The sequence below is a fragment of the Leptopilina heterotoma genome, unplaced genomic scaffold, assembly GCF_015476425.1.
Source record: "Leptopilina heterotoma isolate Lh14 unplaced genomic scaffold, ASM1547642v1 Lhet_42, whole genome shotgun sequence".
NCBI classification, from domain to species: Eukaryota; Metazoa; Arthropoda; class Insecta; order Hymenoptera; family Figitidae; genus Leptopilina; species Leptopilina heterotoma.
In genome coordinates, this window is record NW_025111078.1 from 3604760 (window position 1) to 3625072 (window position 20313).

The 20313-nt window shown below is 30.1% G+C and overlaps 3 protein-coding genes across 4 annotated transcripts in view; 1 reads left to right on the forward strand and 2 right to left on the reverse strand.

Moving 5' to 3' along the window:
- Positions 1-1143: 1143 nt before the first annotated feature.
- Positions 1144-2258, forward strand: LOC122506460 (protein MIX23). The gene is made up of 2 exons (XM_043618655.1): positions 1144-1293; positions 1667-2258. Exons 1-2 carry the CDS (start codon positions 1246-1248, stop codon positions 2048-2050), a joined length of 432 nt encoding a protein of 143 aa, XP_043474590.1. The 5' UTR covers positions 1144-1245; the 3' UTR covers positions 2051-2258.
- Positions 2108-4216, reverse strand: LOC122506459 (N-acetylneuraminate lyase-like). The gene is made up of 8 exons (XM_043618654.1): positions 4017-4216; positions 3785-3846; positions 3599-3675; positions 3347-3492; positions 3072-3240; positions 2781-2926; positions 2511-2682; positions 2108-2446 (listed from the first exon to the last, which is right to left on the reverse strand). Exons 1-8 carry the CDS (start codon positions 4020-4022, stop codon positions 2304-2306), a joined length of 921 nt encoding a protein of 306 aa, XP_043474589.1. The 5' UTR covers positions 4023-4216; the 3' UTR covers positions 2108-2303.
- A 3789-nt stretch (positions 4217-8005) lies between these two features.
- The window catches only part of LOC122506461 (1-phosphatidylinositol 4,5-bisphosphate phosphodiesterase epsilon-1-like), a 51601-nt gene continuing 39293 nt past the window's right edge, over positions 8006-20313 (reverse strand). The window contains exons 9-15 of one of the 2 annotated variants that reach the window (XM_043618657.1): positions 19682-19908; positions 19100-19327; positions 17085-17309; positions 14509-14815; positions 12382-13054; positions 9038-10356; positions 8006-8959 (exon numbers count right to left, since the gene is read on the reverse strand). In XM_043618657.1, the coding sequence (XP_043474592.1) occupies positions 8844-8959; positions 9038-10356; positions 12382-13054; positions 14509-14815; positions 17085-17309; positions 19100-19327; positions 19682-19908 (3095 nt within the window). In that variant the 3' untranslated portion in view covers positions 8006-8843. Of the gene's footprint in view, positions 10357-12381; positions 13055-14508; positions 14816-17084; positions 17310-19099; positions 19328-19681; positions 19909-20313 lie in introns of both variants that reach the window. The other variant, XM_043618656.1, reaches the window with a different exon arrangement.

The window sequence follows — 20313 nt, forward strand, 5'->3', positions numbered from 1 at the left end:
TGAAGAATTGTAAATTCATTTGTAAATTGATTATTTAAATGACTATATATAGAATTATTGAGTTTTGATAATGGATTATAAAATAAGAGCACTAAAGTTAATTGAAAGAAAACCGATCCTTCCACTATAATAACTGTTAATACGCCAACTATTGATTATTAATCAATTGTTATACATTGGTGCGGGTTTTCGTAATAAATGATAACTTTAGAGTCAATTACATTTTACCAACGAATTTAATAATTCATACTCGTGGACATTTTAGGTATTATTAATTACTGTAAATTTGAATTCTTTTGATAAGATCAAAAGGCAATTTCGATTACTCGCATTTCTCACATATTACATTTGTTGCATAGAACTTGAATGCACAATACATCATGGAAGTTCCTAAACAGAAGGGGGATTTGTACAAAAGCCGCAGTGAATTCCCAGCACTTGTCCTTTTGAAGAGTCGTCTACGTTAAATTCTGCTTGTGAATATACATATCTATTCAGTGCGGAAGTTCAAAAAGTGTTTACTTAGTAAGACAAGTAGGAAATTGTTTTGCAAGTTTCAACATGTTTGGCTTAATCTCTTCTTTCTTCATTTTGATTCTTAATTATACTATTTCTTCATGTTAAATCAGAGGAAATTATTTAAATGTACTTTTGAGATGCGGTCTTTTAATGTTTAGAGTGTCATCAAGTTACAGAGCTCTAAGAGATCCTGTTTAAATTTTCCGGCATCGTTTTATCCACTTTCAAAAGTTAACCATCAAAGCCATGGGCTAATTTTATAATTAAATTTTACGTACTTATTTATTAGAGAAATTCCTCTAATGAAAAATTTATGTGTAAAAACACATAAGTGGCATTTAGTCTTTTGGAATTACAACATTAATATCTGGTTAATATTATTATATTACTGATTAATATCTCTTGCTTATGATACAGATCCCTAATGGCACCTCTGAGTCGACTGCTGTACTATTGTACCATTCCTATTTTACCGACTACAGTTAATATTTAATAATTTTGGAAACTGTTTCTTAGTCCTATTACGTTAATTTCTGAATTACTTCCAGAAAATTAGTAAATTAATTAGTATAATCATTTAAATATATTAATTATTTGTTTATAAGCAGATCACAGAGTTATCGACTTTTGATAAAGATATTAAAATTTCTGTAGATCCTTTTTTATCAACAAATGAAAAGTAAAAATCTTCTCCTATGTTAACATAATAACGTGTTCTAACCAACAATGTCCACAACCAAAAACATGGAGTGTACTGATTTTTTGGAATTCCAGGTAAAATTTACACTCTTCTTTATATACAGCCCACCTTAAAAATGATAATTTGTGAACTTTACCAAACATCAAATAAATTGAATTCAAAAACCCAGAATTGGTATTTAGGTAAAAATAGTAAAATGGTTTCGAAAATAATTCTAACCTCCAAACCCGGTGAACAAAAATAAATTTTATTATCTAAACTTTGAATAAAAAGTACTAAAATACTAAAAGATTGGAATCTAATTCAAAATCTAGAATGCTAGTAAATAAAACAATTCTAAAATTAGCTTTATCTTGATTGAATTCCTTCCATCATGTACCATCCTAAACAGAAAATGGAAAAAATTGAAAAAAATTATTTAAAATCCTTCCTTTTTTTTAAAAATAGGATTCACTGAAGAAAATGCGGCAAATGGACGACAAAATAATATACCTTTTAAATACATTTTTACCAACGGATTCATTCAGAGGACAAGTGGATCCAACAAATCAGTGCAAAGATTTATTTCAACAAATACAAACGGGTCATTTGCAACGTGAAATAGCGATAAAAAAGTATCTAGACACATCACGAGAGAATGTGAAAAATTTAATATTACAAAAAGTTGATGGCAAAGATAATATAGCGTTATTAAAAAACATTTCCAAAGAACAGAAAACATTACATTTATTACAATCAGAATTAAGTGTTGAGGAAATAGTTAAAAATCATACAATTTCTGCATATAATGAAAAGTGTCGTAGTTATTATAAACCTAATTTACAATTATGAGACAAACTTAATGAAATTCTTAATAATATTAAGAATGAATCAAATGAATCAAATGAATATTGTTTTAGAATTTATTACACTCGTACTAACTAATAATGACGAACAATTATTGACCTTTTTACAATTTACAGTTCATGTATAATTGTATGTTTTCCATGTTTTATTAAAATTATTTGTTATTTAGAAAATTATATACTTTATTTGATAATTTTAAAGTCTTTCTATTTATATTTCCCGTTTAAAAAAAAAAAAATTAAATCCGTTCAAGATCTTGTAAAAATAACTCCATCGACTTCTTAATTTCTGGAGAAAGTTGTTTTAAAGGTGGTCGAGCATTTTCCAAATTTAGTGGAGATACGAAATTCATTGCAAATTTCATTGTTTCTACCCAATTACCTAAAAAAAAAAGAAGCGACTCAAAAAATTTATTTAAAATTCCATATTTTGTTTTAATACCAACCATGTTTTGAAATCAACTGAACGATTGTCGAGAGTTCTTCTTGTATCTGATTAGCATTTTTACAATCATTATTTCTCCAAGATTCTAGAATTTCAAGAGAATGCTCTGGAAATATATTCAGTGTTGTAACTATAAATGAATCAATTCCCATCGAACAAGCAGCCGATATTAGCTAAAAAAAGAATTTTAATTTATGTGTTTTTCTCGTATTTAATAATATCATCGACTATTAAAGTCGTTGACTACAAATTATTGGAAAACAAAACTTACTTGATCATTACCCAAAAATACTGCGAAACGACCATTATCTGCTTTTTGTGCCTGAGCACATTCATCTAAATTACTACTTGTAAATTTAATGCCACAAAATGTTGGCACCTTGTCACCAATAGATTGCAAAAAATTTCCCATATGTACTGCAAAAAAAAAAAAAAAATTCAAATTTGAATAGATTCGAAGTTTCTGATTTTATTTAAAAATTACTATATTTTTACTGTAAAATTATTTTTAAAGCTACTTCTTGTAATGGAAATTCTTTTTCTTAAAATTAACTATACCCACTGTTGACATTAGTGAACATCGGTATGTGATAATATAGCAAAGGTGTCTTAGGAGCTGCGCTTGAAACGATTTTCAAGTAATTCGATAAATCCTCAGCATCAGAAGGTTTAAAATAAAGTTCCGGTAAACAGAGAAGTGAATCCACATTCAAACTTTCAGCATGTCTAGCCTTAAAAAATTACTCTTTTCAAAATATTTCAATTTCGGACATAGAAATTTTTAACTACATATTAATGTAAATTAAATTTAAAAAAAAATTTTAAAATTCAACCTACAAGTTCGAGAACATCAGGAAGTGGAGCACCACCAATTTGGATCATTAGATGTTGCCCTGTTATTTTTACTGCTTTTGCCCACTCTTCAGAAATTTGTTTTCTTTCAATTAGCGATAAAGATGTTCCCTCTCCGGATGTTCCACCAACTATTTAAAATAAGTTTTCGTAAAAAAGAATATTCAAATCTAAAATTGAAATTTTTAAATTTTATCGATTTCAATAGTATTTGGAAATTTTATTTGAATTACAAACCTAGCACTCCATTGACTCCTTTATCCGACAGGTATTTTGCATATTGTGGAATGATTTTTAAATTTAACGATTGCAAACTAAAAAGGAGAATGTTAAATAAACATGATGAGAACGAAAAAAAAAATTTTAATTAACAATAAAAAGTACTTTTTCAATTCTTAAATTTTTTTAGAAAAATATAATTACTTGTCTTGATTGAATGGTGTAAACACAGGAGCAATAAGACCTCTGAACATGAATTCGACTTTCTAATGGAAAAGTATGACGATAATTTTGAGAAATTATTATTTTAGTATTCCTGTGTTATTAAGATGAGAAATTTAAGTAAAACATTGTTTTATAGTTAATTAAATAGCACATGTAGAAATTGTTTTCAATGTTTTAATATTTCTGACAAAATATAAATATTAGTAATTACCGTCATGTTTCAGTTTTAAATATCAACACTGAGCGAATGTTTCTATGCGCCTAAAGTGTTGAACACTTATCTAACTTAAATTTTATTGTCCAACCACAATGATAAGAAAATATAATATACTGAAGCTTCTGTGGTGAAGTGCAGAATCATTTGTAGATAATCTCAGTCCCACCCATTTCTCTCTCCCCACTTTACCTACTTAAAGACTTCGTCCAACATTTTACGTGCTATCTCCCAAAATATTATTTATGTTTAATAATAATAATAAATTTAGTAATAATAAAGTTAACAACAAATAATTTTTATTTACATATTATTAACTGCAAACAAGCAATTATAAATAATAAATTGTAATAACAAGTTAATAATAAAAGAATTGTAATAGCAAGTTAATAATAAATTGTAACAAATAATAACAGAATTGTAATAACAAGTTAATAGTAAATTGTAACAAATAATAACAGAATTGTAATAACAAGTTAATAGTAAATTGTAACAACTTTATAAAAATTATTTAAAACTAAATGAAAGAATAAAAAATCAGTAAAGGCATAGGAGAACTTAAAAAAAGTAATAAAAAGTCATAAACTTTTTATAATAGCTCAGAAATTCACCTTAAAAAACCCTTTTTTTTTACTAATGTTTCCACTTTACAGAATGAGGTTAGCACCATTCTCAACGTCAAACTGCTGTATGTCCCATTCGAATGCTAACGCCATCTGAACGAAAAAGCGCTGCAGCTCACAACTCGTGCATGTTCATGTCGCGCGGGAAATTTAAATAAAAACAAAATTAAATTCTAAATCAGGAAGGGTTTTTAAAATTTAAAACAGAAAATTTCAGAATAAAACTCATACTATTGAATAGCACCCTTTATTTGATGATTATGTTAACTGAATAAAATTCATTTCACTCGTTGAATCACAGCATGCAGTATATCTGTCTCTCTTCTAAAAGTTTTCCTCTTTTATTATAATTTCCATAAAGTGTGATTATTGTTTTAAAATCTTCAATTTTTCAAATCTCTCATAATTTAAAAATATAAAACAAAAAAAACAATCATCTTCATACAATTATAAAGAAATTTGGTATTAAAAATAAAAAAATTGAAGAAACAGAAAACAATATTTTTAATAGTTGTCTTATTCGATCACCCTATACGTTTGGTACATTCGAAGATGAGAACGTTATTATTTATATATATATTTTTTTTTTTGCTCATACAAGCGACGCAAAAATTTTTGCGTAAATTTATATATTGGAAAAATACAAAATTTTGAAATTCGAACAGACGCGGGTCTTTCTCGGCCGACTTTTTATTTAACATATATAGTCGAATCGCTTTAAAATTCAAGAGGTGATCAATTTTTTTTATTGGCTTTTTTTTAAATAACTTCATGTGAAAGATTTTTATTTTCACACTAAATTTGCGTGCTAATGTATAGAATTTACAATAAATTGTTTGAAATTTTTTTTTTCTTTTAATTTCTACTGTAAATTGATAAAATTTTCTACGTTTTATTTTTCCATATGCCAAGGTTTACAATTTTTAACGTAAAGATAACATTTAACATTTTTTTATTGGCCAACTTTTTAATTAATATTGTATTTAATTTTTTTTTGTCATGTAATGCGTAGTTTACAGTATAGGCGTTGAGAATGAAGAAATATTACATTCTTTCCTTTCGGAATAAAATTATTTTTTATTTTATAATTATGAATGGTATTATAGCGTTGATGATAGTTTCGAGCTTGGCACAGGCGAATTTTTAACGTACTTCTATATACAAATATATATTTTTTCATATTTATGAATAAGTCATACATATAAATATGCGTTAGATGTGTTTTTTGTTTTCATTTTAAAATTGTCGATAAGAAATCTGTATTTGATATAATATGTAGACCGTTAGACGATTCTGGAATAGCGCAATTACAAAAAATTATGAGTTAATTTAAAGGAAAAAGAGAAAATTAAAAAAAAAATATATGTGAAACGACAAGTTTTCGAAGTAAAATATTTTTAAATTTGTACCCTTTAAATTAAAATTTATTTTTAAAAACAGAGTGCTTAAGATCTTCTGTTTTTATCATGACTAGAGAAAGACTTAAAGAGAATATTATTATTTTTGACTCGCAGATTAGGAGGAAATAAATTAGTAATTTTTTTAAAAATTAAAATTCTTCACCGTGGCATTATCCTAGATCTAATTATAATTCCTCTTAACATTACATTACTTATTTTTAAAGTGAAACTTGAAGATATCAGAAGAGTCGCTTCCTTGGTCCTGTTTCGTCTTGGAACGAAGACTTTATTATTTTTCTCGAGAATAAATCTTATTATTAAACATTATCCACGGCAATATTCTTTTTTGCTACAACAAAATTTTTTTTATTCTTTTAATAAACTATTATTTTTTTTATATTTATTTACACAAGAGTCTTTTTCGGTTCTGAAACATTTGAGAAAACAATTTAGAAAACATATTTTAAACAGATGTCTCATATTCTACTGAAATTATTTTCTATAATGTGTTAGCAACTAAATTGACAAATCACGAAATTTATAAATTTAATATTTTGTTTATTTTTCATAATTATCAAATTTTTTTTGGGCGCAAATTCTAAAATTTTGTGATTTGTCAAATTTAAGGTGCGATTTATTTTGAAAAATAATATATTGTGAATCAATGAAGATTGTATGAACAAAATCTTTTTCTCGTGATCTGAGAGTCAACTTTTTTTTTAAATTATTATTTCTATTTACTCTTTATTTCAAATCCATTCTCCAGAGTGGACGATTCAGTCTGAAGCCTGTAAAAAACCACAGCCTCCATTGAATGGAAAATTTATTTTTAATTTGGTCAATAATTTTCTTCTTGCGATACGTTTCATAGATATGTACGACAAAGAAAAAAAAATATTTAAAAAAAAAATGTTGATGAATTTGAAAAAGTGAATTTTTGGACTATAGCTATGATACTTCCTTATACATTAAATTTTAATTATTCCTCTAAATTTTTTTTTGAAAGTTCAACTATATTTATAATTATCATATTTAATTATTTAAATCTCTTTTTATTATTTTTACCAAAAAGTTGCCTTTCAAAATATTAAAAATCAAATTTAAAATTTATTTTCTGGAATGTTTCTACTTAAAAAAAACTAGATCAAAGAAATAAAACAAAATTTTGTATAACAAATAATCGAAATTAAAATATTACACAATTTCTAGGTGATAGAAAAATATTTATAATTTCTAAACTCATTGTTTAGGAAGAGCTTAATTATTATAATTTTATAAAAATAAAAAATTAATGTACATTCTTAAGAATTTTCATTAATTTAAAATTGTTTATGATTTAGTAGTACAATCGTATTTTGCAAGTTTCAACTGTTAAATATTTTCATCATTTCATAGATTCGAGAGAATGTGAGAATATTTTTTTTCAAACTCCTAAGAAAATTTAAGATATTTCCAGATTTGTAAATTCTTCTATTTGAAAGTTCAATAAACAAATTAATATTTGAAAATGTAAAAAAAGAAACATGTTTTGTAATTACAAAATACGATTGTGATTATAAAAACAATTTTTCATTAGAAGCAACTAAAATTTTTCGTTTCTATTATTCATATTATTTATTCATTTTTCACAATTAAATAATAAAATTATTGTTAATTAATTATTTGTTTAACGTAAAGAATTTTGTCTTTTAAACTAAACATCAAATTTACAAAAATTTAATAATTTACTATAACAATTAGACTATTTTTTCTAAATATTAATAATAATGGACTATTTTCATATTTTACAGATAAAAAGTTGAAATACAAAATTTTTTGATATCCTTAGAAAATAATAAATTACATATATATTTTTTTAAATTGCTTTAGAAGTTTTGCTTTTAATATTTTAAATCTCGAAACTAATCGAGTTATTTAGCAAATTTTTTCTTATGTTCTCAAAATAAATTAAATCATGGAAACATAATGTGAGACAAATTTTAATATTAACATTTTTGTGATGAAATTATTTACAAATGTTTTTTTTTATTAGATAAAAATGATTGGATGATGTAGGTATTAAAGCACATAATATTTTCTGTATATTCCAAATATTGTAGAATTTTAATTGAGAAATGAAAAATTAAATCTTGAAAATTGAGGTTATTATCAGGGTGAGGAGCAGATGCTCACTGACTCGTATGACTCTGAACTTGCGGTTTTTATACTCCATCGAGTGCCTCTCGGTGGTGTTGATTCGAACTACTTTCTCAGTTTGCGCGTCGGTAATTTCAAGTAGTACAAGTCAACGATACCTAACGGCGCTGAGACATATTTCTCACCAGCCGGAGAGGAATGAAATGTTTTTCTTTTCATAGAAGAAAATATTTTGTGCCTATGGTTATAAAAGGATGAAATGAAACCTATTCAGGAAAAAAAAAATTCCGGATATTGTAATTTCCGAAAAAAGTACATAATTCCTAGTGATATCTAAATATCTAATTCGACTATTCATCAGCCTGGTCAAAAGTCCAATTAGAAACTTAAAATAAATACTGCACAGGTTATATTCCGAGTGCGACCGAATAAATTATTATTTCCAGACTTCAAACTGAACCTCGACATGCTGATATCGTTTTAAAATGTTTTAACGATAAATACTAATGTAATTAATTCCTTTTACAACTAATTGGTTTATCTAATTTTTTTTATTCTGCCTTGCAGTCCTAATACCAACTAATGGGGTAAGTAATGCGCCCTAATACCTAATTGCTTTTCCGAGGGGCGAAGACCGAAGAGAGTGACGTCGCCCGCGACTGCCACTATGACTTCCACATACGAAACTTCCTCAGCGAGACCTTCTTCAAGTTGAGGGCTGCGTTCAAAAGGTCGGACTCTCTCGCATCCTCTCCATCAGAATGCACCTCTCTCCTTCGACCTGACAACAATAGTCGATGTCTTAAACCTCGAGAGGTCGGATCGGACAATGCTTCGGCGACAGGGACTTTCTCCTTACTGGAGCCAGGTAATGAGACCGATCTCCCAACGGAGAAGCCCTTGCTCAGTCTGTCCAGGGTTGCTGGCAAAAGATGTCTCCTCGGAATGGCCTGCTCTCTTTCGCGTAGAACAAATCTTCCCAATGTCTTCCAAAAGGCCTGCGTGGTGTACACGTTCTCGTCGTCCCTCAACAATCGTAATTGTCGATTACCGCTTCCCACTGCTCCAGCACCGCCCCACTCGAGTTCCTCCACCAGCGCAAATCTCGTTGGATCCTCCATTCTTCTAGCCTTCACCAAAGCCTGCGCCAAAACATCTTGCGCCGAACTGCTCACTGGTACCCGTAAAATAGCATAGGGAATCTCAGGCGATACGTTGTAAACACAAACCAAAAATGTGTCTTCCTCATCCCAAATATGCGTCGATGATTTATCCCTCGTCATATCGTCGGTCAGTTTCAAATGACCTGCCGTACTCCTAATTGAAGCCAGCCACGCCCTACTGCTTGGATCATTCCCAACTCTCTTCAAAAGAAAACGACCCTGACCCTTCCACAAAGCCTGAGCTTGCAACGGATGTTCATTAGGATCCAAAACCCTCTGTGTTGGTAACTCCTCCCTTTCCCTCTTCTCCCAACCTCTAGACACCTCCTCAACGAGAATATACTCATCTACATGCTCAGCCGATATTCCCGCCTTCTGCAAAGCTTGCAACATAACCTCCTGCGTTGAACTCTCCTGGGTGACCTTAAGAATAGTGTAAGGTTCTTCAGGAACAACGTGATACACCATCAGGAAAAACATTCTTCGTTTCAGTGTAACACCACTAAGCCCCGGATCAATTGTATTCAATTTTTCTGGTTCCTTACCCGATAAAGGACGCTTTGACGATTCCTTATGATCCCGACAACATGTATTGTAATCCAAACTCTCCTCTTCCATTCGGGAGTAAATAAAAAGTGTCGATAGAGCTAGGGGTTTATTTTTCATTGAACGAAGTCTCACGTGTCTATAACCGGGTCGAAGACACTTGAGTGGCAAAACACGTTGGGCAATTAAATGATGTGAACTCGCTTCGACAATTCCAAATCTTAAGAATGCGAGATCACGGAACATTACTTGAAAACAAAATTTCTCGTTCCAAATTGGATTAAGCGCATTTGTTTGAATAACTTTGGTCTTGTGTTTTGCGCAGTCTATTTGAATGCCAACTAATTCGATTTCTACATAGGTACTAGTTACAAGATTCGCTGGAGAAACGTATTGACCGGATATAATCGAGAGGGTCAAATGTACCGAGTGCAGTCCATCGAATTCCTTGTCCCAGGGATTGAAACGTCTGAAACAAATAAGGTTTATTAAAGTGTTTGTAGTTAGAGTATTAGACTACTTAATTATTACCCAGGTACCCGCATAGGATCAAAAAGAATGACCTATGAGCGTGACCTTATAATCTTTTTGATTCTATGCGGGTACCTGGGTCCAGTAGAACTATACCCCTATGGCATGCTTATTCCCACTTATTCCGAAACATCTGCTAGGATACGTCAGGATAGGAAAAACGTTTCAGATAGCATTGAATTCCTTTAATCGACTATGGCGAGAGAATTGCTTTCTCAGGCGAGTCTAGAGGAAAGATGGACAGTGTCCAGAATGCAAGAAGACTGGTGCCTAATGAAATGGAGAAGCAGTTAGTTGCAGTCGTATTGGTCTCGATAATACCTCATCAGAAGTGGGGGTGAATTAGGGAGGGCCACAAAATACCACTTAGTCGCCTCTCACGATACGCTGTAACCAGCTGATTAACTATTTTCTTTCGCCGGCTAAACACGGCGCGGCACCGCAGTTGGTGAGCATCTTTCGAATCGACGACATCAAGAGTGGGCGTTCAAACTCAGGTACCAGGTGGCAATGAGAAGGTAGCGAACGCGCAGGAAACATGCTCCCCCCACCACTCGCTCTCTTCATGCCGCGACAGAGCGAACGTTTTATACCTGCTGGGCCTCAAGTCATTTAGGAAGAAGAAGAAGAACTCCTCAGATCGTGGTTTGACATGCTTCAAAGAGTTCGCGGGAAGGATAGCTACGAACTCACTCCCTATGCCTCGATACATTCACTCAAGAGGCTCTTTAGTGAACGATATCGTTGAAGCAAGAATAGTACACCTGGTTGTAGGAGCCCCTGCACTAAGTGAATACCTTCTCACAATCTTTCTGATCTGCAGTCTGTGAGTGCTACTCTTACACCTGAAGCTAAGGTACGGAGATGATTTCTGCCTTAACGAAGAGCAGATTTAAATCCTCAAAGTGCACGTTTTGGTCGCGTCAGTCACGATAGATTATGGAACGAATTCTAACCTTACTGATGAGGCAAGTAGTGATAAGCGAGAGATCTTTTATCTCCATAATAACACTGTCCACTACCTTTTTAACAGTTTACCATCAGGTTCTATCTTTGATTGACCTAGACTCGTTTGACGCTTTAGTGTAATAAAAATCCATTTTGATTTTGATACCACCGTTTGGTATCACTCATTAACAATCGGGCGTAATGGAACTTCTCCAAAGAAGACTTTTCTTCTTGCGGGGTTCCTTTTTTAATTAGTCGCCAGAATACGGTATAGGGTACTCAGACTCTAGCGAAGGTGCTGGAGAAATTACTAAGCAATTAGTTCTCTACCTCATAATCCTAAACCTTAGTGGTTATAAAAACAAAGCATAATAATAAATATTTCACCATAAGGTCAACTTTAACGAAAAGATTTAATTTGTAATGCTGTGATTTATCACGCTATCTGTCGGAATTGTGCCCGAACCGCGATCGTTAATTAATAGGATAAGTCAGAAGCCAGAGTTGTCGAGTAACCCACCAGTCAAGGTGAGATTAAAAGTAGCATTTCTACTTGCCAAGTTGTTCAGGCAAAATTTCCTCTGACGATTAACGAAGTCTCGGACATATAAGCCCAGGGTATTATTAATAAATAAATATTAATTGAATACACTTGGAAAATCTTTTGACGAATGTAATTAAGTACCGAAAGTAAAAGTGACTGGTTTATTGACAAGGAAATTACTTTCATTGATTTCTTGTTAGATTTTTCTTTCTTTTTTCAAAAAAAAAACTGATTTCATCGCTTCCTCTCGACGAACTTTCGCCTTTATCAAGAGCACACTTTATTCTCTTATTGAAACAGCTCAAGTTCATTGAGTTCTTATCTCTTCTAGAAAATCTCATTGTTCCGGATCTTTTGTTCTCCACGTCCAGGCTTCTTATCTCGAGTGACAAGCTCGTTATTCTCCTATCATCGAATTCTAAAAAAAACTATTTTTTTACCCCAAAATAAAGAGAATATATATATATTTACCTGTACATCATATGTTCTTTATCCCACATCACCGATGGTTTCCTCACATAACCACATTGTCCATTTTGCTCATACATTGCAGCATTCAAATGTAATGCGGCATCATCGGTTTGATAATTTAATGCAACCATTTGAATTCCAAATGCCCAAAATATAACTGGATTGAAATTTGATGAATCAATTCGCATACCGGCTGGATAGGTGCGAATAAGTTGTGTTTCGGCGTGTGCAACAACACCCAATGGTTGTTTACGACAAATTTTCTTTGCAGCACTCTCATTTAATGATGAGGTTTGAAAGCATGCTGGAATGCCTCTTGTTATGCGGAAAATATTGTCAATATTACTTCCACCGCTGGCTATTGAGGCCGAGGTTGATAGTGATTGTGGTGAGCCAGATGATGGTGCAACGCCGGCGGTTCCAATTCCAGCGATACTGTGTCTTTGAACGGGTCCCGTATGAGCTGGATGACGAATTTTACCCATTGAACCAGAGCCAGCCGTTGTGTTCAGGCCACGAAATTTTATTGCCTGCAAATAAACCACTAGATCCGAGAGTTCCTTTGCTATTTGACTACTTTGCCTTTGGGATTTGTCCTCAGCTAGGTCTGATTTTATTCTCCCATGAGGCAATTGTCCTCCCAAGTACTTCTCATAGCTGGAGATGGAGTTATCTTCGAAAAATCAAACAGAAAGGAACATTAGCCATTGGATTACGAGTCTGAAGCCGGATATTCGAAATTCAAAATGGCGGATTCAATATGGCGGACAATTTTTAGAAAAATGACCACATTCGCTTGAAGATCATAACTATGAGGTTTTCGGGGTTTTAAAATTTTAATTTTTTGTAATGAATGAATCCAAGTCTGCTGTTGGAGTTTAAAAATACAAAATGGACTAAATATGATCATAACAGTATATTTTTCTTACGAAATGAAAAGATAAGACAACTTATGCAAAAAACGTCCCATTTGGCTGAGGTGGAAAATTACTTTTAGTACAATTAGTAGAAGTATATTGTTACGACCTCATTTCCACCTTAAAGAGGTCATTTTTATTAAGTGAAAAAACTCCCATTTAGAAGAAACAAATTTTTTGCAAAATATAAATAATAAATCATATTATAAATATTTAGAAATTATTTTTTGTCTTTAAGTACATAAAGACTAATTTAAATAAATTCTGTTTACTTAAACAAAAAGTGTCTAACGCCAAGAAAAAATTGTTGAAACAAGTTATAAAAAAGATTATTGGCAAAAAGTGGTAGATTTCTGTAAGAGGTTTGCCAACAAATCAAGAGAAAACTTTAAGTAGAATTTTTTTTTCAAGCTTCGACAAATTTACTTTTTGAAAGTAAAGTTAATGGCTTTTAGTCTCTTCGAAAAACTTTAACGATTTATACGTTTGAAAAAGTGTCAACTTATAAAAAGTTTCATAAGTACATATAATATGAAATGAAATGAAAATAATTCCAAATTGATAGTGGGTGAAAAAATGTTTCCAATATGTCAATAATAAAAAAAAATGAATTGAAATAGAATTTTCAAAATGCAATTAGATTCATAAAGTTGTAAACGAAAATAATTGTCAAAAGACTAATGGAGATTTAAATTAAACTATTTAAATATTTAACATTAAACTGTAAGTGTCTAATTGACTTTATTTTCTGAAAGGTCAACGCTTCAAAGGAGCAAATATTTTAATTATAAAGTTTTCTTCATTAAATGAGAGGAGTATATATTTACCTATTTATAACGTAATTAAAACTTCTAATTAGTAACATAATGGAATTTTACAGTAAAAATTTAATAAACAAAATATTTTTCTTGTTTGATATTAATTTTTTTTCATTTAGTAAACTTTTTTATTCACTGTATCTTATTTTTACCAGACTATTCCCTTCAATTTTATCTCTTATTTTCCGCATATTTCGTTTATTCCTCTTTTCCTGTCATATTTAATTCAATCTCTTTACTATTCACCCTTTTTCTTCTAGTTTTTTTCTTACAGTTATTCATTTTTAAGAAAGATTTTGTTTTATTAATTTTTCAAGATGTTTCCTCAGATAAAAAAGAAAAAAATTTTTTTTTTAAGTTAAACAAGAGGTGGAATGAAAATTTTAGCATACCATCAACATTATCATCTTCTTCATCCTCCTCCTCGTCATCTTCGTCTTCACTATAATATTCGACTGTTACTGAAGTGCTGCTCATGTCGGTTTTCATTTGCTTCATAGATGAGGCACGATCAGACATGAGCATTTTGCCTCTGTGACCTAATGGTGCATGAACTAATGATCCTGAAGGGTCGACGACCATTTTTTTATTCTTTATAAGAATACGATAACGAAGCTGCGAGGGTGATGGTAATTGTGGATCCTCTCCAAAATCCGATTCGTATAGAAATTTATTTACTAGCTTTTCCCCGAATACTTGCTGCAAAAAAAAATTTCATCATCAAAAACAAATTCCTCACTTATATTAATAAAAAAAGTTATTAATCAAACATTAAGCAATTTCAATTTTCCATCACGAAAAATTACAAAATTTAAATAATTTACTTTGCAAACATGGGGATACAATATTTGTAAAATGAAATATAAACAAAAATATGTTATTTTCATTAAAAAAAAAAAATTTCATTTCCATCAAAATTATACAAACAAGGAACATAAAAATAAAAAGTAGAATTAAATTTTAATTGAGTGTTGTTAAATAAATACTAAAATATACTGTCGAGAACAAAATTGAAATATTCAAATTTTAATAAAATCTGAATGAAGAAGTAAAATTTCAACATTATATAAATTTAGAACAAGCTATAATTTAATAAAAAAAAACAATTACAGAGAGGAAAATAATTTTGAATTTTATTGTTATTTAATATTTACTTGTGTCAGTTTATACATCCTGAAATCTATATAACCGAATAATATGAGAACCCTAAAGTGGTTAACAGCCAAATATAATGCCTAAATGTGTCACGAATGTGCACAATTCATGCTCTAAGCTAGTTTAACCTACAATAAACATCAAGGCTATGTGTCAGTCGTAAAGATTCGATTCTGATATTATTTAGGTCAAAAATTTCTAAAATGAAACATTCGGTAAAAAAACCAACAAATTATAAAATTAAAGCTCTTCTCATAATTAAATTTTAGAGTATTGACGTCAATATATTTTTGACAGTCAGCAGCCATCTTTCATTCAGAATAGAAGCTCGGAAAAGGAGTCTTTTGATTTTCAAGTTCATTTAAAAAAAGGCTTTTGTAATTTATACAATCGAATAATTAGATGTTAAATCATTGTTAGACGTCATATGACTTCTATCAATTTAATCTACGCAAAAAATTTCGTTTTTAATTTAAATGTCGATTTTTTTTTACTTTTCACGCCGTTGACTGTCCCTAACCTCTAAATTTAAAAACAAATTTGAAAATATGTTTTAAAATATTAATAAACTACCCACGTGGTAAAAAAATTAAACTTGAACTTAAATGTCAAAATCATATTCTATTTTCAAATATATCACAACACGGTACATTTTTGCTAGATAAAATTTTTATTTGAATTTTTTTAAAAGCAGTAGTTAAAAATTTTTCTCACGTACCAGGAAATACTTTACATCTGGTTCAATTTTTTTCTGGAACTATTCCAAAACATATTCTCAAGAGTAAAATATTTTTTTCTACCAAAAAAAACCTGTTTTTCTGGAAATTTCCACAAAAATCGTGACAAAAATTTATTTTCCCATTACTAGGGAGAAAAAATGATTTAAATTTCGTTTTAAGTATTGCATAAAAAAGTATTACATAGGTATGATAATAAAAAATATCGTTTTGAATAAAAAAAATTTCATTTAAATATTATTTTATTTAACTTTTAGATGTGTTGGAAAAAAGAAATCAAATTTTCCAAATACATAATTTTCAAAGGAAAATAAAATTTAGTGTCACGTATCTGTTTTATGTAGATTTTTTTCTCTCTCTCTCTCTCTCTCTTTTCCTTCCGCCATTCACAAATAGTATAAAAATAAAAGGTCGTAAAATATAATTTTATCACCATGCCAAACTTTGAGAAAAAAAAAATTTACCAAACAAATAATAATTTAGAAAAATTTATCCTGAAAGTGCCTGAAAGTTAAAAACAATTTTTTTTTGTTTCCAAATCGTAAATTACTATTTCGAGCTGAATTTAGTAAATATTATAACCCTTAATCTTTTTATGTGAGAAATCGAATGCAATTTAAAAATTTCCGATTGTATACCTACGTTGAACGTAAATTTGACAAATTTCACAAAAGAAACTTTTATTACAATTTCTGGCATGAAAACTACTCGAAACGAATGCGATTTTCTTTCTTTCAACAAGAAAAAAAAAAGAAAAAAATCTTTTAAAAGTACTTTAAAAGAGAACTTTAACAATTTATTACTCTTAGAGATAAAATACAATGGATGGGGAAAAAAATAAAAACGATTTTCTATTAACTAAATTTATTACTATATGAAAGAAAAAGTAATAATTAAATTTCAAATTTAGAATATGCTGAAGAAAAAATTAATAAGGTTAATATAGTTTTTTTTATGAATGGAAATTGTGAAATTAGCATTAAAGAAAGGGCAGTCGAATATGTATATATATATATATATATAAGAAAGAAAGATGGAGAGAAAAAAGATAAATCAATAAAATTATTTACACATACTTGAAATACTTGAGCCATCCGAGCTTGCTGGCTTTGAGAGCAGTGATTTTCAATGGAGAGAATTACAGGGTAGGGTGAGCTAACAAAGGCACTCCTATCTATCGCTTCCACTACTGAGCGAAAAGGAATTTTTGTAGTGAAGGTATGACCATGATAAATGAGTGGAGAACCGTCGTCTCCATCCCAGCAGTCCAATTCCACGCACCGACATCCAGTCTGAAGAACCTACAAATAGTAATTGCTTTTAGATATGTGAACCATTTTAATCTTTGGAAAGAAATTTTTCGCATTTCTGCGTTGCCTTCGCAAAAAAAATTTTTTTTTTCTATTTATAATCGACGTCTCAATTATAAATGATCATCGGACTCAGATTTTTCTTCAGTTAAAATGGAGCTTGCGTTCTAGTTCGGTTAAAACGTGTCTTTTTTAAAAAAAAAATAAAAAAAACAACGGAATTTTCCGTCGATTTTTATCAATTGTACTTTTCTCTTCTATCCATTTGATGCCTTAGACAATTTTGCGTCTTCTTATTAAACAAAATAATAATTCCCCAAAAGGTGCGCATTATTGAAATTGAAAACTACTGTAATGATAATTACAGGAATCTTCTACCGGCATTTACCGACATTGTCGTAAATTCAAACAGTGTCCACCTAATATTTAGTTTGTCTTCATGTGTTCAGAATGGATGATGTACGATCAAATCTTCTACTAGTCAATTCATTTTGATTTAAAAATGACTTGTAATTTACCCAATCGAATTTTTTAGAACGGCAGATATTTGATAACAATTTTTTAATACCAAAATTCATTTGGAATATTGAAAATTAGTTGTAATTCAAAGAAACGAATTTTATTTAGCATGATAGATGCAAGATTAGCTAACCCCTAATTTGGTTTGATCCGAAGTATTCTAAGGATTTCTAAAAATCTCCTATACGGAAATAATTACTTCTTTCTCGGGTCAAAAACTTTATATACCATAATCTGAAATCTTATTCCTAAATTGGGGGAGAGGAGATTAGGATACTTATTATTGTCGACGCTTTATCGTCAGAGCGAAGCAAATAATAAATAGTAGACTCCTGATTACAATTAAGTTTTATGAACTATGAATGCTGTCAGCAGCTTCTAATAACCGTTCTCTTAATTAAATATTAGACTAACGTTAGACGTCAATATTTGTGATAATCTTTTACTTCAATTAACTACCTGAGGTTTTTGTCTTTACGCATCATAAAAGTATTGCAGAAGAGAAATAGTAGAATCCTGGTTACAATAAGATTTTAAGAATTGTATATGCCATCATCAGCTTCTAATAATCGTTATCATAAATAAATATTAGATTAACGTTAGACGTTAATATTTGTGAGTCTTTTAATTAACAACCTAAGTTTCATTTCTAATCTTAATTCATCTTAAAAGTATTGCAGAAAAGAAATAGTAGAATCCTGGTTACAATAAAATTTTAAGAACTGTAAATGCCGTCATCAGCTTCTAATAAACATTCTTATGATTAGATGGTAGATTATTGTTCGACTCTCATCTACATTTACACCAAGTAATAAGTTGCTTAATAAATCCAAACTTTCTAATATAAAAAATTTTAGTAGTCGAAAATCTCAACTTATTTTTGATGCTCCATGTAAAAGGATGATAATAAAATCAGCCCTGTTGCCACGGAACAAGTGGAAATTGATTTCCATTTCAGATACGTTGAAAAAGATTGTTGCGAAATTGTGAAAAGACCCCATTAGCCTTTCAAATGTCTAAGATCATTAAGAAGACGCCAGAAGGTTCACCCAGTCGCCAGAACTGTTGCTAACTTCCCCTGTGCATAACTTCGACAAATGTTTACATATTTGCTTCCCTCTGGGTCTCTTCAACCACGAAAGGGTAAAATTTGCCACTGTATAACAATTGCCATATTGAGGACAATAATTACCGAAGATCATAATTACCAAATAAATAATTACTTGACAAAATAGAATTGATAAAAAAAATTCTGATCCTACCTGTGAATATAATTGTACGGAAGATTCGCCCTTAAGTTGATGCCCTGTTAAATAAGTGTTGTGCGAACTCGCTATATAATACTGAGAAAGTGGTTGTTGCATTTCAGTTTCTGATGGCGTCGCATACTCGTTGGGAAAGGCGTAATTGTCTTTGTCCATCATGTACCGTGCGAAACCTTCAAAAGACAAACACCATTGTGTGCGGAGGACCGGATCTGGTTCATGCCTCTAGAATGAGAACACAATTTATTAACTTCTCAAAATCCAAGGAATGTCTCCAGCAAAACAATGATTAATTACAACTCCTAAATCTTTTAAAAAGTTAAATAATTGAGATCGTTATTCTTCAAAACAAAAATCAATTATGAAAATTAAATTATTATCATATTAAGTGAATTTAGAGCAAACATTCACTGAATTAAGTTCGTAATTATCTCAACACTTTAAATTCGTCATTATGAATTTTCCAACAGCTGATGAGATAATTTCGACTCTATTAGAATGACACTCAAACATATAATAATGCAGTAAAGTAATTTTTTATTCTCTAATTATCCAACAAAATGATAAAGACTCCCTTACCTTGATGAGATTTTTAATATCCTCATCAGTGAGTTTCTCTTGTTGTCTAGATTCTAAAAATTTCGTGAATGTCGCTAATGTTATCACTTGTGATTTAGATGTATCGACTCCGGAACAATTATTAACAATACTAGCGGCTGCAACAGCGTCAAGTATCTGTTTTTTGTGTAGATTACTGTGTGATTTGTACTCATGGCAGTCAATGGAGTTGTTCCTCGTTAATAGACCTAAATAATGAGTTTCCATTGTCATTAATTTAAATTCATTGAACGGAATTAAATTTTGCAATTAATCTACCGAATGTCATAAAATGAATTTCAGCTAATTAAAATTTTGCAATTATGATATGTATTACAATGAATAAAATGAAATATGATAATGCATGATAATGAATGATAATGAATGACAATTAAAAATAATTGATCGATAATTATTACAAATTTAGTAGGTATCTATTAATAATTTCGAAAAGATTCAGTTATTTTTTTCTCTTTTCATATAGCTAGCTAACGAAACAAAAAAAAATATTCGAATGAAAACACGAGAGAATTGATTTTTCTGAGACGCAATTACTTATTCCAGAAACGTGCTTGAGTTGTCACCTTATAATGCAAATATAATATCATAATATA

Bases quoted from the DNA above. Each gene is read 5' to 3' on its own strand.
- LOC122506460 (XM_043618655.1), top strand. From the start codon at position 1,246: ATGTCCACAACCAAAAACATGGAGTGTACTGATTTTTTGGAATTCCAG. The intron at 1,294-1,666 runs GTAAAATTTACA...TTTTAAAAATAG, and splicing joins CTGATTTTTTGGAATTCCAG to GATTCACTGAAGAAAATGCG.
- LOC122506459 (XM_043618654.1), bottom strand. The intron at 2,683-2,780 runs GTAAGTTTTGTT...TTCTTTTTTTAG, and splicing joins TATTTTTGGGTAATGATCAA to CTAATATCGGCTGCTTGTTC. The intron at 2,447-2,510 runs GTTGGTATTAAA...TTTTTTTTTTAG, and splicing joins TCAGTTGATTTCAAAACATG to GTAATTGGGTAGAAACAATG.